Genomic DNA, 23,538 nt, shown 5'->3' with positions numbered 1-23,538 from the left:
AAGTTTAGCGTCTAGATAAAGTTTCCAGAAATCTTGAGCTTTCAACATCGAGGAATTATTTTGCTAGAGGAGGGGGGTATCTGCACGACGAATAACCACAAATTATACATAGCAATGGCATCCAAAACCACCACTCGATCACTTCGATCCCTTACCCGACAAGCAGGTCAAAGATGTTCATGCGCCACTCCCATATCCTCCCGCTCAAATACCATCCGACAATTTTCAATATCAACCTCGAGATCAGATACCCAATATAATGAAGAACGAGGAGCAAGACCAAGATGGTCATACACACCACCACAGATGAAACTGCCATTCAACCCCAGAGCAAACCACGATATACCCACATGGGAAGTCAATAGCGATCCACAAAGATTAAATCGATTTTATATCCAATTTCTAGGACGGGGAGGCGACGAGGTACTTACAGACGAAGTAAAATGGCTTGCGATTACACATAAGAGTTTTGATCAAGGAAGAAGAGGGTTCAATGATCGATTGGCATATTTCGGTGCGTATCCTGATTTGCGTTGCGAATGGCTGAAGTATACTGAGACTATAATATGCAGGACGTAGGATATTGAACTTACAGACAAGTTTGGTTTTATTACAATCGCCGGTTGCGACAAAAACTCAATTACCACAGGAAACAGACGGCCAGGAAACAGACGGTCAGGGAACAGAAGTTGAGCAGCCATTTTCACACCCTGCTCTGGACGGTTTGCCAAACTTGACCAATGTTAAGGTGGATGATATTTTAAGCAAGGAGAGGTTGGCGAATTTGGCTACTCAAATGGGCATGTCAGATATTATCCGATGGGAACCTAGAATGGTAAGTTGAAGTTTTCTTTTACGAGGCGTATTCCATATGGCTACTAATTCCCTTTACAGAAGGATAATCTCGAGAAGTCTGGTCTTGAGCTCGTACTAGCCACTTCATTGTACGCTATTATTGGAGCAATCGCATTGCAGAAGGGTGGTGATGTTGCAACAAGAGTGGCGCGAGAGAGAATATTGAAGCCTCTTGGTATATCATAGATGTATATCACATGTATGAATGATACGGATGTAGAATACATATTGTAAAATACTTGCTAAAAACTCACAAGTTGTGAGTAGCATATCATTGACAGTGCAACTGTGGGAGCAGAGGCACATAACAGTGGGTGTACAAATTCATCAAATACTTCCTCGAACTTCAAAATTCTCAACCAATTCAATATTCATATCATCGATCTCAAATTGTACGATTTTTTGGTCAAATTCGTAATAAATCCTTGCATCTAGTTGTAAGATGCAGACTTCGAGATATATTGTCAAATCGATCAACTTCCGTGTCATTTCACAGTTAGCGCATTTACATTGTGACATAACATTACAACCATTCTCAGTAAAACAACATTGATCTATACAATATTTCCCTCTGTCCAAGCCACCTCTTTTTGCAATTACCTCCCAAACACAATCTTCGTAGAAATCAACCCTTCATTAAAGCTTCCCATCATTCTCCTACTATTCACTTCAGCAATTTTAAACCCTCTTTCCACCAAACAATACTCAAGTTTCCCCCGCCCTCCCCAACCTCACCTACCTACTATCTTCCAATCCTCTTTACAACAGATAAACCATCACCCAACCACCCATTCCTCAGATATAATGCCAACACCACTCTCCCAATATCTGAACACATAAGCGTCCGTGGCGCAATGTATTGAATATGATTGAATATGGACAACCTTGTGACTCAGTACACTTTTTTTTATGTAGGTATTGGAATTCGTTGGGAGATGAGGAGGCCTTTGGCTCATTAGTCTTTTGCTGGTTTTGGATTTTAGCAGTTTTAGTTTTTTTTCCTTTTTGGGGAGTGAAGAAAGGAGGGTTCTGAGTGAGGAGTTTCATGGTTTTTGTGGATGCGGGTGGAGATGGTGAGATGGGATGGAAGTACAAGATGGGATGGATGAGAGTATGGATGTTCTTGGAAGTGGATAGATAGTGAGTGAATAATAGATGGAAGAGTGGATTGACGAAATGAAAGTGAATGGGTAGTTCTTGAGTTATAGCAAGAGGAGTCCACTTGCAACTCACACAAACATCATAGCGCATCAATATTGTCATCGTACATTTATCTTGACAAAGGCAATAGACATTCTACCATCTAGGAAACCGTCGACAAGCTGCACAAGTAAATAAAGATCATATGTGAGCCCGGCTTCCAACTATCAAAACCTCACTTACCTACTACCTAGCCTTCAACACCTCCCATCAAGCCTTTGGAAAGCCCAATCAGATTTCATACATCGGCAATCCAATAGCAATCATCCACACTTTCAGTTCCAATACTCAAAATAAAATATACACATACGCACCTACACATTCCCACCAACCAGAAAGAACTTGCAGCTATCCATCAGCTGAACCATCACTTTCAGCTCTACCATCCATATAACCTACTAGATAGCCAACCAAACAACTAGTACCAGCCATCCCAAAAATGTCCTTCATCGAATCCCACTCCCATTGATCAATTTCCACAGCACGATCATCGCCCCCCTCCAGCCCATCGAGGCAAAAGGAACCTCGCACACGACTAGCTATTCCATGAATGAACTAACTCCCACTTCAACCAGACGAAAACATGTGTCGTATTCCTCGCCCAAGAATTTTCTCCAACTGATCAATCCATCCAACCATCCATCCATCCCCTCTGACTATTTCTCTTCTCTTCCTCACACTCAAACATATACACACATCCTCAAACCTTTCCATCTTCCCACTCTACCTCCCGCCCCCCTACCCGCTCCTCTTCCCCTCCCCCTCCCCCGCCCCCTATCACCAAGCGAATCAATACCCCTCCTCCCCACTCCCCTCCCCTCCCCAGCACAACGCATTGAGAATCTCGCTTCCACACCCCACTCCCCACCCCCAACCCCTCTATCCGCTTCTTTTCAAACTCAATATATTTTCTACAAATTTTTGTAAATGAAAAAACCTTCTACATACCTTTCACTTCACTCCACTTCACTGCGCTGCTCCATCTTTCAAACATCACATCAGGATAATCACAAACAAATAGTCCGAATAAAAATGTTACTTGTAAGATCAACTCATTTTTTTGTTCTTCCAATAGTAGTAGCAATCGCAATATCAAATAGCTTTCCGTCTACTAAAACCTCCCAAAATTCCCAAACTTCCTAACACAAGCACAGATAGAAACAACACGATAAGAAGCCAATATATGCGAATACAACCACGCAACCAAGTAACCCTGCAACCATTCCATCCACCCATTGATCCATCCATATACAACCAAACAAGCCTACAAACAAGTAATTAACTCCTCCAAGTACAATCCCATAGTGCTCTCGCAAAAAAATCATACACATAAACTCATGAACTCATACACAATCCATTTGGAACGAGTCACTCATTCATTTTCATCCTTCGCACTTCCACTTTCCCAAACAACGAAATCCGCTTCCGGTTTCTCCATTGGTTCTACCACTTTCTTTTGCATGAGAAACTCGATGTCGATTTCTTTTCCCTTTCCTTTTCCTTTTCCAGGCGTGTAAGCCATTGATACTGGCTCTGGTAATGGAATTGTGGTTTGAGGTTCTGGGATTGGTTCTTCTTGTTCCAAGGAAGCCTCCGTCTCTTTCTCAGCTTCTTCTTCTTCGGCCGATACCTCAGGTTCAGGATCTGGAAGAATGATGAAAACACTCTTCTCATCACAACCTTCTGCATAGAAATCTTCTTTCCTCATCTCTCCCAATGGGGCTCTATCAACATCAATAGCACCCTCTTCCATTTCCCTTCGTTTCTTTTGTTGCATCTTAATCCTCATTTTCATTTCTCTAATCTCCATATCATCTTTACGAGACATAGACGTGGAAGAAGAACTCGAAGCGAAAGCAGTAAGTGAAGTACGTGTTTGAGAAATGTCATCTAGAGGTGGAACATTCTCTTTGCCTCTCTCGTCTCTCAATCTTGTAAGTGTTTCTTCGTCGGAGGAGATATCCAGAATGCCAGTACTATGTTCCATAAGATTGGTGGCATGTTCCTCTTCAGTGTCTTCGTGAATTTGGAAGAACCAGGATGATTTGCCTTCGGGTGCACGAAGGGAGGAGGGGATTTCTTTCTGAGAGGTTTGGGCCTTCGTGCCCTTGGAAGAGAGAGCTTGACGTTGACGTTGACGTGCGCCGTATGATGGAATGGTTCCTGAAAGAGCGGCATCGATTGAGAAGCTAAGGCCGCTAGGCTTTGAGGTGGAGAATTTGGGAGGATCAACGCGGGTTATTGAACCGGAAGCACGACGGTGATTGTTAAGGATTCCGACGCGCTTTCTAGTAGGTGAGCGACCTGCTGGAGCGGTAAGGGGTGTAGATTTTGGGACTGTGGTGGTGGCTTTTGGTGTTTGAGTACGAGTTTGTAGTATCTTTCGCTGAGTGGTAGATTTGATAGGTTTGAGAGGAGAGGTAAGCGACGCTTCCGTGGGAGATGGAGGGGCTTTGGTTAAGAAGTAGCTTGTAGGTTTTGAGTAGGTATCTTTAGTTTCCTCAACAGCCTTGGATCGCTTGGGAGATTCGAAGAATATAGGATCAACATTTTCGGAATCATCGTCGGATTCGAATGATGTAGCTTTGCGTTTAGGAGAGGTATTATTGGGTGATAGAGCTAGGTAGGATGTAAGTATCATGTTCATGTGTAGAATCATGTCAAGTAGGTGGGGAAGAGTGAATTGTAGCAGTCGAGAGACAGGTACTGCTATTCTGATGAAGTGGACTTTAGGCATACCATTTTGACGATTCTTGACACTCGTGATATTCTGTAGACGTGAACTATGCAACGGAGCAAATGGTTGTCTAGCCGTTCCCATTGGCATATGTGAAGTCATGATTACGATCTCTGTTGAACAGGGATCAATTTGGGTTTTCCGATTGTTTATCTTTCTTCAATTCTTTCTTTCCTTTTCGGACGATGTGTAAATCAATTGTTTATCAATGAGTTTGGGTAAATGAGTGAAATGATTTTTTGCAAGATTTGGATAGAAGGAGATAATTAACTATGATGCTGTGCTTCGAGTATTTCGTGGGAAGGATTTCAAAAAAGGTGGTGGCAGGAAAAGGAAGAAAAAGAAGCCAGTCGCGTTCGCGAAAGGAGCGAATAAAGTGGAGATGGTAATACAGTGTGTGCAGAGTGTCTGTGTCGGCAAATCGAGATTCGAGAGCTCTTAGCCTTGCTTGGATCGTTTTGTTATGTTTGGAAAGGTTAGATGGAAGTTATTATGTCAAGCTACTTGAGCTAGCAACAACTTGATGGCTTTTGGTGAAGAGTACAATGTACTATGAAGAGGCTCGAGAGGTGATGGAAGGTAAACAATATGTTTCCCCACACAAGCAAGAAAAGTTTAATTGATTTCGGAATCCAAATCACGAAGATCAAAACAATCAAGAAAGATCAAAACAAGATGGATAGATATTAGAGAGGGAGCACGAAAAGAGAAGAAGAGTAGGGGGAATGCAGGTCTATATTGGAAAGCCTCTCGTTTCCATTTCCCTTTTTGAATACCTGGTAGATACATACAGTATGTACAGAGTATGCCTGCTTGCTTGTTCATCCATACATATCATATCCACTCAATTCATCAATTCAAGTTTCTACTCTTCTCTTCCCTTACATCTGTGAGTACATACTATATACATACCATACCCTCATTCCCAAACCTTACCAGTACAATACTTACTTATATCTACCTAGCTCCAGCATTCACCCATCGACTCAGATCTCCTCTGCATAGCCAATTCCAATGCCAATCCAATACCTCCCACTCAATCACGCATCACCAGCGCGTAGCCCACGCGAAAACCCACCAATCCCCATCTCCCCTCCCAATAAGAGTTCGAAACGTCCCGAGAAACCCAAAACCACTCTCACAAACCCCCCGTACGTCCAAGTCCAAACCGGGATACCATCATGAGAATCATAAGCCCAGCCAGGATCACCAATCCACAAGCGAGACACATCTCAATCATGCAATCTCAATTCCGCAAGGCCATTCGCCCACTGCTCAAAACTAGTGGCTCTTTCTCCACGCCAGGGGGGAAAGGGATGAGGAAATCTCATATCATAGTACGAACTAGTTGAAACCTTTCCCATCGCGAGAAACGCGACTCACTTAAAGTATAAGAACATCTTCGCGTCTCAATTAAAAGATCGAGGGGAAATGGCGATTCTTCGTGTTCTTTTCGTTCTCGAATCGTGAAAAATGACTTGCATGAGAACGCGATCCATGAAAGAACGAAAATGTCCATTTCTATTATTACACTCCTGCAGCTTTAGCTTTAACTGCAAGTATCTGGGTACATATCAATCAATTCATATCATATTATTCCCCTCACATCATCAAAAATTTGATCAATTCTTCACTTCAATCGATTAAATGTCTAATCGATTCCACCTTTTCTTGATATACTCGATACAATACTACCTTCGTCACCATATTGCCTTTCCATACTAATAATGCTACTCAACCAATTGAATTAGAATGAAGATTCATTTCCACGCGTTCACGTTCACCGGCTCAAGAATATGGTCGCGATTGCTGCGACCTTTCGCCCTTTCGCCCTTTATGTTATGCATGCATAATTATTGGTATTCATTCATTTATCACAGGGGCTATGCTATCTAATGTTGTACTTGATTTCCTGATGTGCATAGTGTGTCATACTGATTCTTTTTCTGGGTGAAAGGTTGTATATTCAATTTGCACTAAGAGATAATAACATACTTGCTCGATGCCACTATGCATGCTAACTGTTGTTAATGTAAAGATAGTTGATGTGTAGGCTCCAATGAGCACCTTGACTAGCGAGAGATGAAAAGAATGATAGTAGAACTGAAACCGATGATAAAAAATAATAATTTATAGGTCGTGCAATCCCCCAGCCACTTAATCAATCTCTCCTAGTCGTGGAGCTTTGCCTTCCCAACCAACTTGCTCATAATAACGGAAGACGAGGTCGTAGCCGTCAAAGTCGTGTACGATCCTATCAACTCTACGGTATCCGGGAATGTTTTCCATTCTGGCACTTCTCAAGCGAGCGGCGCCTGCACTCTTCATGGCGGAGGCAGAATCACCAAGCAATGTTAATTCTCTTCCCTCGGCTGAATTGTTCTTCGATTCAAAGAGAGTAACACTGAAACGACCAGGCTTGAAAATATCAACAACATGTTCGATAATGTCAGCCGTCTCACGACCAGTTTGGCAGCCAGGCACGTTGGTCTCGAATGATGCATACGAGCATTGAGGTTCAGGCGTAACATGAACCGTGAAGTAATGCGTGGCAGCACCTGCTTGATCAGGCGCAGGAATAACTCCATTGGCCGAAAATCCGCACGGAGTGAAGAGATAAGCATCAACACGTGCATCAGGGTACTTCGAGGTAGGATAGACATCCGATAGACCGCAAGCTTCGGAGACTACCGTACCAAGAGCGTGACCCTCAGTTCCAAGCTCTTCGGGGAATGATACCTCATCATCCGGTGTGACAAGACCTCCGTTGTGATCGGAAGATGTGTTGCTAAAAACGTCGAAAGTTTCATCGGTGTTGGTGCTTCTGGCTGTCGTACCACTGATGCTCAAATCAGTTCGACTCAATTCACCAAGACTGTTTTCTGCATCTTTTCGTGCTTCGATAGCCCGACTGGCATACTTAGTCTCCGCGGCCGCAACTGCGTGATCAAGGTAGAATTGTTTGGCATTATTTGGCTCCAGGTCAGTCATGAGAATCTCTAGGGTTTCATCTGGTCCTTGGGAACAATCACCATCTAAGGAAGATAGAGCCTGGTCGGGCATGTTCAAGACCTTAGTCTCCGTGACCGATCTTTCTGCATCCGGGGTTTGAGGCGGTGTAAGATCGGTATTAGGGTTAGTCAAGTATAGGTACCAATGATCTCCGTTCATCTTGCCAACCATGTAGGCGCTTCCACCTAAAAACATATCATCGAGATATTTGACCTCATCTTTCCAGCTACGGTGTGGGCCTTGCTGTTTCTCGGGGAATAAGAAGTTCTTTCGGCTGTAAAAAACTCGGTAGGGTTTGGCAGCAGTCTTGACGTCCTCAAGAGATTTACAATCTTGGGCCGGGAAACCTGCATGGACGGCCGCAATTCGCAACATTCGACGAAGCCCAAGCAATAAGGTGGTAGTACCGCATGTCTTGAGAATAAGCTTGTGAGGAAAAACGAACATGCTAGATTCAGAGAGAAGGTAGGCATCAACATGCTCAGACTCAACGACTGACAAGACCTTGCAATTTACAAGATCTAGCATTCCTGTCCATGTTTCGGCTGAGACGGACTTGAGCCCATCTTCTTTAGCACCGATGGGCAAGTCCTTTGGAGAGGGAGCAAACCAAACTTCTAGAAGCTTTTCTGGGCCTAATATTGTTAGCTTATGTCGCCTCAGGAACCGTGTACAAATACGAACCTTCGAAAGCATTGCTAGAATCGAGATCGATAGTAGCATCGCGATTGATAGTGAGCTGAGGTGTAGCTTCAGAAGGTGAAAATGTATATTGGGATGGGATTTCGAGGTTGACCATCTCTAACGTGAGGGTGCGATAATGCACGAAGTATCGGATTTATGCTTGGTTACGGCAGGGTATGTATATTTTTGCTGATTGGCAAAGTACTGTGAAGCACTATCTGCCACCCAGACGAACCTTGCGGTGTTCGACTGAGAAGAGTAGGCCCACAGAACCGTGGGATATGGGATGTGCTGGCGAAGCCAGCAAGATGTTCAGAATATAGACGTCACGTAGGAGACGTTAAGGAGGTCGGGTGCAAAGAGGGATGAAGAAGTCCTTAACCGAAGGAATGTTGGATTCGATGAGCTCGCTCTGATAGATGCCGATACCGTGAAAAGATATCGGGTCTAGCAGACGAGTAGTATCTGCAGTTTTAGGTATTGAAATTTATTTGAGTGTTTGGGGGCGTGGCTGGTGTTATCTGGGCCTAGAGAAGAGAAAGGAGTTGGTTAGCAAAATGGAAGAAGAGCTGGTATGATTCAAAAAGAAAATTTTAATTATTCTCCGCTTTATCAAGTGAATTATTGTTTTTCACAAGTCACTAGACCCTCGTAATCAAATCATCTGGCTGTTCATGTCCCCATTCACAGGGGAAGTATAATTGAGATGATAGGCAAATGGTCAGAAGTGAAGCCGTAAAAGGCATTGAACTGTGGAAGAATATACTGGCAGATAGAAGAGATAAATGGAAATTCTTACTTTGCTGGTTTGGATAGGAAGCGTAGTAGATCTTTAGTGCTCATAGAGAATTGTTAAAGTACTGGTAGGGAAGTGGTATTCGCAGTCAAGTGTACCGAACACTGACTGTGACTTTGGTTGCAAAGATTGCAATTTCAATAATAGTATATGTTCATTGAAATCTTCATTGAGATGTCAAAGACTAGAATAGCAAAGTAGCAATACGAAGGCTTTTGAGTCGTTGAAATGGGTCTTCAATGGGTGAAGTGTGGATTTGTTGCGTTGGTTGCTTGGAAAACTTTTTTTTTTGTTTTGGGTATAGGTAAGGTCTAAGACAACATGCGTCATTGGTCAGTTTATTTCGCACCAGTATTTGATTGACATGAACAGTTCGACGACCTACCCAAAGTTCTAGAACTTTTGATAGAAGCTCTACGAGGATGATGGCTAGAATAATAATGAGGAAGACAATTTGAGGTGAATGTGATAGCGAAGACAGAAATGAAAAGTTGGACGACGAGGGATTTATATTCTTTTTTTTTCTTCTTCACCGTAGGAAGGGGAAGATGAGATATTACTATTGATCTTTTCCCCAATTCTCAGATCGCGCGATCATTTAACGATGGGCAGCAACAGCTTTCTTGGCAGGAAGAGCATAGGCAAGTAGGTGTGGGTTTGGTTACTTTGGTAGCGGTACCAGGTAAGGTTGGTAAAGGTTTATATTCATTCCCCCTGCCCCGCACTTACCAAATAGAGCCGTGAACCCCACCAAAGAGTAACATAACAGGCCTGCTTACCTAATGGAAGCAATTAGATATCCATCATCTTTGGCTTCACTCCGAATTCAACCAATTACCTATCTTCGTCATCAACATTATCCATAAACATTTCCCAGATAGGTAGTGAGTGAAACTATGAGAGTGAGATGAAAGAAAACTTCCCACGTGTGGTTGGCCGGCCACATGTAGGAAGTATATCCGTCTACATATGCTGAATGCACTCGCACTCACATTTGCATATATCTATACTTTTATACTTGTACTTATACTTGCTTTCAGCCAGAATCAGAATCGGGCAGTGTTCTATTTCGCTCAACATCCTCAAACGGAACACAAAGAATATGAACCCTGAACAACTCGTTGTGGCATAAGTATGTGATTTTGATGCAATTTGAAGACAGCTAATAGCTCAGCTTCTCGTCTTTCTTTCTTGCTATCTGATTCTCATCAAATTTTGCATTCAAATGGTCACACATACATTCACGGCGCAATATTGTGTATCTATGTTGGCAGTACAGACGGCTATTATTGGAATGGGGAGAAAGACGAATACCATACAATGATTCTGTCTAGATTCATTCTAATACGTGTATTGATCGCAATGACTGAGAGCGCTCTCACCATATACCAAGCCCAATGAGAAATATCTTCATATTGGATTTTACTGAAGCTACAACCCTTCTATATGTTTCCTCTATTATCGTCATGCCACTTTTCTACAGGAATTCGCACTCTCGTCCTCGCTTGACTGATATTTGACCACCAGAAACCTGAGTGTGGGACAATCAAACTTGGATTGGATGGGGTATCAAGTTGTGTATAATTCTCATCGTTAGTTATTACTGTGATTTTCGTCTACTTTATATAGACCTATGTATCCAAACCCCCTTCGATCATCTCTCCCAACACATCCCAGGCTTTCGCCTCCTCTCCTCCGCTCGCCCTAGCCACCCCTCTCAACCCACTCCCTACGAACCGAACTAGCCTATCAAATTCTCCTTTCATACTCTTCAACTTCTGTGCATACGATTCAACATCACGATCTTCCATTCCGGGTGATAAAATACTCAAATCCACCTCCATTTCATCCTCCGAGTCCTCGTCCCTTTGCTTTGAAAGACTCATCCTCATACTCATCCTCATATTTGTCGATTTTCGGGGTGTTGGTGGCAAATCTAGAGACGCTAGTGATAGATCCATGATCTCCTGTTGTTTTTCCATTGTCTCTTTGCTAAGAGCCGCGTTTGTAGCCTGCGCATCTTCTAGTCTGATACCCAGATCAAGTATTTTGATGATAGTCTTATGAATCAGCTCAAGCTTGCTACCAAGGAGACATTCGTCGGTAATGCGCTTGATGAACAAAGTATGGACACGAATCATTGCATCGATATCCTCGACTTCTTGAAGATTCTGATACATTTTTTGGGAGCGTTGTTCTATTACTAAGGATGTGAGGTAATAGTATAGAGTGTAGTAAAACCAGAGAAGACGAGTTCGGAGGGAGTAGTAGAGGGCGCGTTCATCGGTGGTACTGGTTAAACTATGACGATCGGAGACTAAACGCTCTCTGGAGAGAATATGAGAACTACGACGAATTTGGAAGAGAAAGGTAAAGATTCCTTGATATGAGGGTATTGTTTGTGGAGTAAGTATTATTTGCACAGGCCAAGAGAGGTGATACATGGGTTCGATTATGGAGAGTACCTTGACTGATCTTCGACATCTATTGATATCTCGACTCCTTTGTGAAAGAGGTCGGATTCGCAGTCGAAGTCGTTCTGGGATTATGGACGCATGGGAACCAATTGTACTTTGTGCGAGCTCTGTCAATGAGAAACGATCATTCCAGGAAGAATCTAACGTATCTAACTTGTCGAAAATAGATGACATGAAGCTGGAGGAAGAAATGCCATCGGCGATGAAGTAGACATGAGCTAATGCATTGAGGGCATTATGTAAACCGCAAGAATCGAACAGAGTTTGGCGCAATTTATTTGAGGTATGATGATGCTTGCTTCTAATCCACTTTTCGAAAGCTACATCAAATAACTCGGAGAAAGGGGCCAAGAAAAATTTGGAGGTATTGCATACGGAATCAAAGTCGAGCTTTGGTTCTATTTTCCGCTTTAACCGTACAGATTCGAATTGATTTAGATGTTTCAGAACAACAACGCTTTTGCCAGTATTAAAGATTCTTTCCGCAGCAGTGTGAAGAAAACTCGGAGCATGTAATACGCCACTTTGAGTCTTGCGTAGCTTAAAGCGAGACTGCCAAATTGAAGACGGATCCGAGTTTCCAGTAATTTCAGAGACAAAGAATACGTTATCTCCACTGCTGAGCTCACCTTCCTCCATCCATGATCTTATTGGCCTTAGGTAGATTTGAAAGCACTGAAAGAAGATCTTACCCATGAAGGAATACATATCATCATCTCCAGCCATTTGGGAGGTACAAGTTTCGTCGTATAGAAACTCGAGGTACCGGAAAGCATGGGCATATGGATCATGCTCAACTCTTTTGATGATTTCGGCCAGTCTGCCAAGAGGCTTGGTAAATTCCGCCAGTTCGTTTTGTAGACTTAGAAGACTCACGACAACATCTTTCGATGGAGCAACAAATCTACTCTGGATGTTGGATAGCCTAGTGTCCAAATTCATAAGCCGCTGAGAAATAGATGATTGCAGAACCTGTAATAATGGCACGTTTTGAGGTTGTTTTACCCAGGCTCGAAGAACAGCTAATGCTGAGCCTTGGGTTGCAAAGGTTTCCATTAGCATATCATAACCTTCCGGAGTCAGATGCTTGAAGGTATAACTCCTCAAGGGTTTAATAATCCGAATATCACGTGGATTTGGTTCGAAAAGAGAGCTCAATGATCCAGCAAACATGAAGAGAATTTCTCGAACCCCCTGAAGTTCGGTGATAGGTTTTCTAACAGTTTTTAGCTGAATGCCATTTACGCTTGGTGGTTTCCGCCAAAATTGCGCCTTCCTCAATTTATTCAAGGTGTCCTCTTCAAGTGTATTCACAATAAAATCTTGGGGTGTCCTGGTGTTGTCATCATCCAAACTCGATTCTCCTGTTGATCTGGTCGACTCTGTCAATTCTGATCGAGTATCCCCAAGGGCATCATCATCATCATCAGAACTATCCGCCCCAAAATCGACATTTCTCCAAATGCTTTTTTCACGTAGCAGAGGATCCTCGGCAACAAGATCTCGCCATTTCAGAGGGGGCTCGGTTTCAGGATCTAATACTTTGATCAATTCCAGATCTTCAATCCTCGACTTAGAAACTGGCTTATTCGATAATTCAAGAAGTAGATGTAGAATTTCGGATGTCCATTTCAATTTCAGTTCAGGTAGTTTCTGCAAACGCTCCTTGAGCGCATCTGCGAGTGGATCTTCATTGTATACTCGAAACTTTTCGTCCAGACCTTCAAGTCGATCCTGAATATCAAATTGATTTGTTCGGTTGTAATTACCATGCCTAAGTGCTCGAAGAGAAGTTTCTCGACAAGTATTGAACCTGGCAGGATCAGACTAACCTGGTCAGCCCTTTGATTCTAAGGATATTGAAGCAGTGAAGAAGATGATCCAATGAAAACAAAGATGTTTACCTGTGGAGAGAAGGAAGTGATTAATGTGACAAGCTCATCCGTTAAAGCTCCCAGCTTTGCAAGATGTGCCATTGTATTAGTTCATTAGCAAGCTTGTCTCTATGATATAATTCATAAACTTTTGATCAATGATATACTGGATCGAAGTTCACTCGAAAGGGTGAGTGGTAGTAGAGTTTATGCACTCCTGATCAATGATTTTCGCCGGCAAGGTTCATCGAATGTTAAAATTAATATAAATATTGGTGGTAGAGTTATTCCGCACGCGCTTCAGAAAGAGAAGACGCGACAACCATTCGGCCTTGAATACAAGGCTGTTATCGCTTTACCTAAACCTTACTTGTTCGAATCTTAGTACCTTATTATTATTAGCCTGCAGGTGTGACAAGGCAAATCCCATCCCCTTTTTTAGGGTCTCCAGTTAGTCGGTTTTATTTTACATGATCTTACGCGGCGCTGGAGCTTCAATGACTTTAGAATTTCGACACATCTTTTGAAGCCAGAAATCATCAATATGGCTGTAGCACGCCCAATTCGAGTCCTAGGCTTATTAGCCATAGGATTATGGATGTTTTTCTTATATCAAGTTTTTGGTCCACCAAAACCAGAACTTGGGCCTGGAGATACACTTGCCAATATAGAAAGAGATCCTAACCTAGATCGTATGCGCCGAATCTCCTTAAATGCCAATTACCTTGAATGTCATACTGACAAGTTTTATAGCTACCGGAGAACCAGAAGGTGTGTTATGGAGAGCCGATCAGGGCTATGGACCAGGCGCTGAGGGAACGAGTCGAATCAATGCCACTCTTTTATCTTTGGTTCGCAACGAAGAGGTTGATGGTATGGTTCAGGCTATGCGAGATTTGGAAAGAACATGGAATCACAAGTTTAATTACCCGTGGACATTTTTCAATGACGTACCATTCTCAGAGGAGTTCAAACGTCGAACTTCTGCAGAAACGAAGGCAGAATGCAGATATGGTACGCAGCCCTGCCCCTGATGACATCTGTCAACTCTAACAATCTTCACAGAAGAGATCCCCAAAGAACATTGGGAAATGCCCTCATGGATCGATCCAGAGCTTTTCGAAGAATCGGCAAAGATACTGAAGGAGAATGACATTCAATATGCCAGCATGGCATCTTACCACCAGATGTGTCGATGGAATAGTGGTTTATTCTACAAGCATCCAGCCATGGCAAATATGCAGTTTTACTGGCGCGTCGAGCCAAAAGTCCATTTTTTCTGCGATGTCGACTACGATGTGTTCAGGTATATGCAAGATCAAAACAAAACTTACGGATTCACCATCAATCTTTACGATGCGCCTCAATCAATTCCATCCCTATGGCCCGAAACCACAAAATTTTTAGCCGCACATCCAGAGTACATACACGAGAATAATGCAATGAATTGGGTTACAGATAGTGCGCGCAGACCAGAACATAATCGGAATGCAAACGGCTACTCTACATGCCATTTCTGGAGTAATTTCGAGATTGCCAACATGGATTTCTGGCGCAGTCAAGCATATGAGGATTACTTCAACCATTTGGATCGTGCGGGAGGTTTCTTCTATGAGCGATGGGGAGATGCCCCAGTTCATAGTATTGCCTTGGCACTTTTTGAAGATTCGAGCAAAATTCATTGGTAAGTTTCGAGTCCTTTACGTGAAATCAGTGTCCCTGACTGCCCTTTTTCTACAGGTTCCGTGATATCGGTTACCAGCACATCCCTTATTTCAATTGCCCCAATTCGCCAAAATGCAAAGGTTGCCAGGCGGGACGATTCACAGACGGAGAAGCTTGGCTACACAAGGAGGATTGTAGGGCAAACTGGTTCAAATATGTCGGTATGGGCTGAACGAGGATGGAACCGGGAATGACCAAAAGGAATATAGATGGTGGTAACGGATGACATATTGTATTTAAGTGTCTTTATGATGTTTGAAAGTTTAAAGCAGGCAAGCATTGGCAGGGCGTTTGGTAGGATTTCGGGAAACATGACAAATTATTAGAGTATAATATGGCACGGCTCATGAATTACATATACCAGCAGGAGTGCTTTTGGAAAGCGACACCCAGGTATTATATCGGTTAACATTATCCTCAATTCCTTTCAAGCATATTGTATAGCATTATTCCTGTGATTTATCGGACAGGAGACCGCTTGGTTTGTGCAGCGACTGTTTCTTTACGATGGCATCAGCTCAATGTAGCGAGCGTTTACGGTCCAACAATTTAATTTCTGAGAGAATATTCCCGAAGACTCGCAAGATCATCCGACTTGAGTGTTTACCGCGAATATTTCTAGCAAATGCTGCCGAGGTTTCTCCCTCCCCATACGTCTCAATCAAATTAAGAGATTGGGAGAAACCCTCTTCGGAGTCAGTCATGTCTGGTTCCGAGGCCTGAATGTATCCACGCGGGGCTGCTTATGGAGAAATGCAGCAACACCGAGGTACCTTGTGCCGATCAAACGATAGATTGTTGTATATAGAATACCTAGACACAGGTTTCCTTTTTCTATTTCCTGGATGAGCTAATTTTCTGTTCGTTATATCTACTGATCTTTATATGCAATATTTGTTTCCGTGCTCTTCTATTCTCCTAGGCCGCATTTCTTATGATTAGGCTCGTCGACAAGATGTCGAATTTTGAAGACATAATCAGAGAAGCTTGCAGTAGCAGAGATATTGCAGGTGCAGTGCTGGTAGGGGGAGATAGCTCTGGTATGCATATTTCCTTGATTCATCGAATTAGTTGGTAACTGGTGTTCATTAGTGTGAACACGAGCACTATAGTTTTCGAGTACCTATTCAACATAGTTTTCAAGGCTCATTGGATGTCTTCTCATCTTGCTTTTTTGTCAATATATTTCAGGGATTAACATGTCCAGGAAAATCCTATTATGCCAAAGCCTTCGGATCTCAGTCTCTTAAGGATCCCTCGAAGCCTATGAATTTGGACAGTGTCATGTGGTTTGCTTCCTGCACAAAACTATTCACAACCATCGCGGCATTACAATGTGTTGAGCGAGGACTTTTGGATCTCGACGGCGATATCTCAGAAATCTTACCAGAATTCAAGGGTGTACAAATCTTGACGGGTTTTGATGAAGAAACTGAGAAGCCAATCTTAATAGATAACTATAAAACTATAACGCTGCGGTTTGTTGCTCCCCCCTATCCTAAATAAATACAAAGCATGAAACTGATCATACTAAGACATCTTTTAACCCACTCATCTGGACTGGGATATGACGTTTTGGGTAAGTATTATAAGTTCTAGACGTTCAAGGAAATAACTAAGTTCATTAAAGATCCGTTGCTATCACGGTACACAGAATATACCAGTAAAGGCTCGCCTATGCCCATAGATGGAGAAGTTCTAGTCAAAGAACGCTTTAAATTCCCACTTCTATTTGCCCCTGGTGAGTCATGGGGCTATGGAGTTGGTATTGACTGGGCTGGCCAGATGGTGGAAAGAGTCAATGACAACATGTCCTTGGAAAGATACTTCAGAAAGAACATATGGGGGCCTCTTGGTATGGACAGCATGACCTTTCACCCAACTCAACACCCAGAGATTTTCTCAAGATTAATCACAATGAGTCAACGAGAAGGAGGTGTCACTCAGTATGGAACAACTGACAATCCCACGGGTAAAGTCAAATATACCAGTCAAGTACCATTTGATCCAGCTACCAAAGACTGTCAAGGAGGCGCTGGGTCATTCGGAAGTCCCGTTGATTATTTCAAGTGTTTAAAAAGCATTTGTGCCAATGATGAGAAATTACTAAAATCAGAAACGGTGGATGAGATGTTCAAGCCGCAGCTGAGTGAAGCCTCAAGAAAGGGCTTGATGAAGAGCCTTTCTATCCCAGAACTTAATGCATGTTTTGGTGCATTTCCTAAGGGGTTGAAAGCAGATTGGGGCCTCGGAGGTATGATGAATCTGGAAGATATCGGTGGTAGAAGCAAAGGCTCGATCGCCTGGGGAGGATATCCAAACCTTCAGTGGTGGATCAATCGTAAAGATGGAGTATGCGGTATATGGGGCTCGCAGCTAATTCCACATGGAGATCCAAAGACAAATCGATTGATTACTGTTTTTGAGGACGAAATATATAGGAAGGCGGGTGTTTCTCGGGAGAAGTTGTGAGGTTTGAGAGTTAGGCATGGCAAGTGACTATTTGCGGCCTGTTATAGGGGCAGTATATCTGGATCCTATCTCTTTCTTAAATCAGTGAAAGTCACAAGCTCTATCTCATGATGATAGTATTTCTCGGTGCAGGGGTTTTTCTTTGTGGAAAGTATTATATACGAAGCACGTCAAAGTTTATATTTATACAGGAATCAGTTCTTCATTTCTAAAGACACGCAAAAACAAATGCAAGATGGCTTTTCAACTTTTACACAACTTCCTTCTTTCCCTTCTCAGTCCTTGCAAATATACATCCGCTGCTATGGTCTCGGTGCTTCCGTATGAAAATAGGAAGGAGCCATCTGTTGAAAAAAAGAAAGTAAGACATAAAATTTTCAAATCTTGACCTTTTCCAAGTTCAACTACATATGAATTCGACAACTCGCAGACCTATGAACGACATCTTTATCCACCAACCTACAACCCATCGAAATGTCCGTCACGACGTTAAATGGCCAACCTACACTTAATATTTCCGGTCCTGGCCAGACCGCTCTCTCCCGTCTCGATCCGCTCAAAAAAGTCTTCACCAAATTCTTTTCTTCCATTCCACAAAAAGTACGAGGTCATGTTGTTGCTGTTATTGGCGAACTTATTGGCACAACTGCTTTTCTATTCATCGCATTTTCCGCAGCTGAAGTCGCTCTCGCGTCTGCAAATGATAACAAAGGCGATAAAGTTAGCTACGAGACAAAATCGATTAGTACGACTCAGATATTGTTTATAGCATTTGGAGCTGGAATAAGTCTGGTGGTTAACGCGTGGACTTTTTTCCGTATTAGTGGAGGGCTGTTTGACCCAGCAGTGCGATAGTAATCTAAGTCTAAGTTTTGGAGTCTGTACTAACTCTGAAAGGTCTCTATTGCATTGTTCTTCGTCGGCGCAATCGATTTGACTCGATGTGTACTACTTTGTATAGCACAATGTGTGGGTGCAATTGCTGCTTCTGCAATGGCTTATGGTTTATATCACGGAGGTTTACATACGGCAACTACACTTAAGCCTGGCATGAGCCCAGCACAAGGAGTTGTTCTTGAGATGATACTCACATGTCAGCTCTGTTTTACGGTTCTTATGCTCGCAGCTGAAAAGCATGAGGCTACATTTTTGGCACCTCTGGGTATTGGATTATCTGTGTTCATAGGGGAACTATCCGGTAAGCAGGTCCAGATCATCCCGAAGAAATCTATCAGACTTTTACTAACAAAACAAGGCGTCTTCTGGACTGGCGGCTCCATGAACCCAGCCCGCTCTCTTGGTCCCGCAGTCATAACCTTAAGTTTCCCAAGCTACCACTGGATCTACTGGGTCGGCCCTATTGCCGGCGCCGGCCTAGCAAGTATAATCTACAAACTAATCAAAGCACTCGAATACGAAACCGCACAACTCTCCGAGAGCGAAATTCACGCTCATCCCGCTGAAGACTCAGAGAAAGCATCTGGGCACACGGGTCCCTGTGAATGTATGTGTTTCAAGGTCGCGGCTCAGGAACAATCATCGACCGCAAGTATGCTGCAAGTTGCTACGACGGATGCGAGGAAAAGCTCGAGTCTGGTTCCGACGAAAAGTACCAAGAGTGGAAATTCAGATATGAAGAAGACTGAGACAGTGGTGGAAGAGCCGGCGAAGATTCAACCGAAGGCTCCTCCAGTGGCTGACGATGGTTTCTTTGGGGAGATGTATGCAGATTGAGTGGAAACTTACAACATGATTCTAGGATGAATATCAGTATTATTGTTTGTCTAAAGTTGGACGACTGTGTTATAAAATTGGTTTAGTGAATTATTGAATAACTTCTTCCCTTTTCGGGATGATTGGTGTAGTTTATGATGAGGTTCTGTGCGGGTATAGGAGGGTTAATTCAAGTCACACTACCTTTATTCTTTTGAATGCAAATGCTACGATATTTTCCTTGCACGTTTGTATGATATCTTCGTGAGTTTGATTCTGGCATGAATATTGATCCTTTCGACTATGCGAGAAACTCTATTCAGTCATTCATATCTTACACAACGCTCAGAATAATAATATGCTTCACTCCTAGTTTTTGGAGTCGTTCTTCCACACATGTGCACCTTGATGAGAACAATTATATATGCCGGCGAGTTGATAATACTAGTGACTTCTATTTATGGCTAGATGCCACTGACAGAAAGCTAGAGAATGTAGGGTGTCTAGGTGAATGGAGAGTTTTAAGAAGTTGAAGTATTTCTCGTGTCTTGCTCATTAAAAAAAATAGAATACTGTCCCAAGAGAAGCAGCTTGATATTGCATATGCACTCAAAAATCTACTCTTCTGTAAATAGATAGATATAGAGAACATCAGATAACAAGGCACGGATTATTGGTTTCAAGATGCACAAACTCGCGCTTTACTTCTAAATGCATCAGTCTATATCTCTTCATAAGATAGACCAGATGACTAGATGAAGGAAATGGAAAGCGCAGTGCTAGTGACATTAAAGCTTTTGTATCATGAAATTTTTTATGCAAACGGAAAAATGGAGTGTGAGCGATCCCAGTGGAATGGAGTAGAGAGATATCGACTTTGAAATCTGCCTTGATATATTGAGCTGTTATCCGATCGTTAATAAAATTCTTTTCTTATATATCATGTACCACACAGAATACATATGGCTCATATAAAGAGAGAACTTAGAGACTAATAATCTATTCGTTCATCCCTCTAAGCTCACTCAGTATCAGTGATGATGTAGTGGCTAGACCGTCATCCAATAATATATACCGAGCCAACATTCATAGCAAAAGCGTATGAGAAGCCAAATTTGATGAGTTTTAATCAGAACTTTACTGCTTTCTTCAGGAAAGATTTGGTTGTTGGAAATATGAGTAGAAAATATAGCATTTCAGTACACACAAAGCTGTATTGAAGACGTTCAGTTCAGTTTCACTGGAGAGATTGACTTATATTGAAATTTGAAGAAATAGACGAGAAGAGACGATAGCCTTCTAAATCTCCTACGGTCAGAAACACGATGATCCAACTTTCTAGCTTGAACTGAATGGTTAAAAGCTAGAGAAATGAAGTAAAAGTATTTCTTCATTCACGGATTGAGATGAAAGATATTAGGCTCACTACTTCCAATAGTTATCTACACATGTTGAAGCAAGACCACCAAGAAACAAGATACTGTGGTAAGATTCATGATTCATGATCACAAAGTGGAAGATTCTCTTCCGTTCTACTACCTCCTAAGAACATGCAGATGGAATCTTACTACACCCCCTACTCTATACGAAATCTACTGTAAATCCGCAAATCCGGCAGGAAACATGTCTGACATGAATACCCATCTCATCTCCCCCCTCTATCAGAATACACCTCGAGGGACACCCAAAGCAGTGGCTCAATTCCGCCACGAGATCTTCGGAGGAATACACGACGTCTCCTGTTGCTAGTCAACATGTGAGAGACATAATTTACCTACTTCCTTAATCTACGGAACATACACTCCAGATAAAACAAAATCCATGTACAAAAGGAAGGGTGTATTCCTCCCTACCACGTACCCTCGTCTATAACTGGATTGAGAAATTGTTAACGTGGGATTGATGGGATGGATGAGGACGGGGCAGCGCACTACAAGAAACAAGGCTCGATGTGCTATCAAATGCTACGAGTATTGCGAATTAAATATCGTAGATCTAGTGTTTACTCTAGAGTTCAATATCCACGTATCTCTCTACACCATAAGAGTAAATAGTGTTGTATGATAATTCACACGGCAAAGCTTCACCTCGTAATTGGTTGTACATATATGCACTCAGCAACGAAAGTAGAAGTGATGCGAGCGAGTGAGCGCGTGGAGTATATCTATGATTCGAATCGACTAAGCGGATAACGCGCAGCATACATACACACATATAGATAAGTAGTATATACATTTGAGGCTCCACGATATTGAATTCTACGATGTGAGTATGCGACACAAGAAGTAAGTCGAAGAGGGGGTTCGTAAACGACCAACTGGAGATGCTAGAGTACCTATCGACAAAGAGATGATTGCATCATACAAAAGAGAAACTTTCCATCGTGTCTCAGCCAGTCTAGGCGCAGCGCTTGGATCGGAATATTGAAGAGTGTTGATAAGTCAAGAGGAACGACATGCGATACGTGCATGCAGAGGTGTGCGAGGGAACATAACAAACATGGTTTACCGAAGGCCAGAGCAAGAGCAGATGACTGAAACGGAGTGATTGATGATCGCGACCGTTCCGCACCCAGGAAACCAAGAAGCGCCATGCGACGAAAGACGTGGCAGGGAGGCGAGTCTTGGATCCGGTACATGGTCGTCGGTTGGAGATCGCGATTGACGAGCCTTAATTTGGTTTGCCTGCTGATGCGTTCATGTTGGAAATAGACATTGTGGCGATCGCCCTTTTACATACGTACATGAAAGACATTGTGAGGCATGTAGATCACTGTGGATACGACAAACGGTGAATATGCTATGATCATGGATTTCAACTAATTTCATCATTAATTGAAGCCGCAAAGGATTTCACGATGTTTCGTGAGAGAGATGCAAGAATTCGCAAAGGAAGATTATGTAGGCGATACAATCTCCGTGTAGCCATCCATTCACACCATCTGAATAACCGCTTTCACGTACATACATATATGTGTCTGAGTTTCAGGAGCCATTACATGCGGCGCAGACCTTTCCATCGGAAGCAGAGGGCAACCGACAAGGCCAGCACGAGAATACCACGAGATGGGGAAAATGCAGTCGTGAGAGAAAGAGGAAGGTGGAGGAATCCTTCATTCTGTTGCCTACGCCATGTCTTCCATCAGCAGACTGTGCCGAGCGAGAATGGTCAACGCCCCGTGTAGACCACGATACTTCCTTGTCTCCCATCGTGCTTGTCTAATGTGCCGTCTTTACACTTTTGTATGCCGTATATTATATTGGCGGTGTGTGCATCTCACATGCCTGCATGTGAGGGAGGGAGGAAATGTAGTGACACACGAAGGAATCCTTCGATTTTTCGGAGACAGCGAATAAGCAAGAGCGGTGAGCCCCCCGTTAGCATTCAAGCATTTTACCGAGGCGAGAGAACTCTGAAGAAGAAGAAGAAGAAGAAGGAGAAGAAAAATCCTCTGGGAGCGAGCGGCGCAGGAGATTCTAGAAAACTTCTGGTGATTTCTCGCTCCATGGGAAGGATCCTTCCCCCATGTATCTAATTCGGAATCAGAGAGTGAGGGCTTTCTTGTAATGCACGGGTGCTTACGGCATCGTAAAGATGAACAGCTTACATCGAATCAACTGGATTGCGCCTCCTGAGTACTTAATCACTACGTGGTCGAAATGAAGCTTATGCTACACTATTGATCCCTTGCATCTCCATGACATATTAGAAACACTACAATTAGAATCTCATCTCCGTTGCCGTTACCATATCTCGAAACCATGGAACGCAATAAAAAATCCTTGGAAGTAGAATGAAAATCGAATGAGGCAGGATGGGGATATTGTGTCATGGTGGGCTTTTCAATCACCCGTCCAGAAAAAGGGTTTCCCATCCCCCCCAAACACCACTTTTGCTGTGCCGTTCGGTGCCGTTCGACTGCCACGCAGCTGACAGCATCACGCAAGATTGTTTTTGCTGTGCCGTGCCGCTAAAGATCGTAAAAACCATGTG

General features: G+C 42.9%; 7 protein-coding genes across 7 annotated transcripts; 4 read left to right on the top strand and 3 right to left on the bottom strand.

The window, feature by feature from the left end:
* Window positions 1-114: 114 nt before the first annotated feature.
* Window positions 115-1,041, top strand: EAF02_007466 (uncharacterized protein; the record flags this gene model as incomplete). The annotated part of the gene is made up of 3 exons (XM_038903514.1): window positions 115-514; window positions 573-835; window positions 895-1,041. The coding sequence occupies 3 exons, from the start codon at window positions 115-117 to the stop codon at window positions 1,039-1,041; spliced, it is 810 nt and encodes a 269-aa protein (XP_038756993.1).
* A 2,047-nt stretch (window positions 1,042-3,088) lies between these two features.
* EAF02_007465 (uncharacterized protein) lies at window positions 3,089-6,649 on the bottom strand. The gene is made up of 3 exons (XM_038903513.1): window positions 5,754-6,649; window positions 4,795-5,679; window positions 3,089-4,674 (listed from the first exon to the last, which is right to left on the bottom strand). Exons 2-3 carry the CDS (start codon window positions 4,892-4,894, stop codon window positions 3,428-3,430), a joined length of 1,347 nt encoding a protein of 448 aa, XP_038756992.1. The 5' UTR covers window positions 4,895-5,679; window positions 5,754-6,649; the 3' UTR covers window positions 3,089-3,427.
* Window positions 6,650-6,949: 300 nt separating this feature from the next.
* EAF02_007464 (uncharacterized protein) lies at window positions 6,950-8,603 on the bottom strand (the record flags this gene model as incomplete). Its single annotated transcript, XM_038903512.1, has 2 exons — window positions 6,950-8,439; window positions 8,489-8,603. The coding sequence occupies 2 exons, from the start codon at window positions 8,601-8,603 to the stop codon at window positions 6,950-6,952; spliced, it is 1,605 nt and encodes a 534-aa protein (XP_038756991.1).
* Window positions 8,604-10,915: 2,312 nt separating this feature from the next.
* Window positions 10,916-13,905, bottom strand: EAF02_007463 (uncharacterized protein; the record flags this gene model as incomplete). The annotated part of the gene is made up of 2 exons (XM_038903511.1): window positions 13,666-13,905; window positions 10,916-13,588 (listed from the first exon to the last, which is right to left on the bottom strand). The coding sequence occupies exons 1-2, from the start codon at window positions 13,735-13,737 to the stop codon at window positions 10,916-10,918; spliced, it is 2,745 nt and encodes a 914-aa protein (XP_038756990.1). The 5' UTR covers window positions 13,738-13,905.
* Window positions 13,906-14,179: 274 nt separating this feature from the next.
* Window positions 14,180-15,532, top strand: EAF02_007462 (uncharacterized protein; the record flags this gene model as incomplete). The annotated part of the gene is made up of 4 exons (XM_038903510.1): window positions 14,180-14,327; window positions 14,389-14,649; window positions 14,701-15,319; window positions 15,376-15,532. 4 exons carry the CDS (start codon window positions 14,180-14,182, stop codon window positions 15,530-15,532), a joined length of 1,185 nt encoding a protein of 394 aa, XP_038756989.1.
* Window positions 15,533-16,315: 783 nt separating this feature from the next.
* Window positions 16,316-17,832, top strand: EAF02_007461 (uncharacterized protein; the record flags this gene model as incomplete). The annotated part of the gene is made up of 4 exons (XM_038903509.1): window positions 16,316-16,400; window positions 16,568-16,838; window positions 16,896-16,939; window positions 16,991-17,832. 4 exons carry the CDS (start codon window positions 16,316-16,318, stop codon window positions 17,830-17,832), a joined length of 1,242 nt encoding a protein of 413 aa, XP_038756988.1.
* A 278-nt stretch (window positions 17,833-18,110) lies between these two features.
* On the top strand, window positions 18,111-19,724 carry EAF02_007460 (uncharacterized protein). The gene is made up of 3 exons (XM_038903508.1): window positions 18,111-18,678; window positions 18,730-19,030; window positions 19,088-19,724. The coding sequence occupies exons 1-3, from the start codon at window positions 18,307-18,309 to the stop codon at window positions 19,564-19,566; spliced, it is 1,152 nt and encodes a 383-aa protein (XP_038756987.1). The 5' UTR covers window positions 18,111-18,306; the 3' UTR covers window positions 19,567-19,724.
* The last annotated feature ends 3,814 nt before the right edge of the window (window positions 19,725-23,538 follow it).

The sequence above is a fragment of the Botrytis sinoallii genome (assembly GCF_014898435.1).
Source record: "Botrytis sinoallii strain Bc 23 chromosome Unknown BSIN_012, whole genome shotgun sequence".
NCBI classification, from domain to species: Eukaryota; Fungi; Ascomycota; class Leotiomycetes; order Helotiales; family Sclerotiniaceae; genus Botrytis; species Botrytis sinoallii.
The sequence above is the reverse complement of the archived record's forward strand: the minus strand, read 5'-3'. Positions and strand labels throughout refer to the sequence as shown.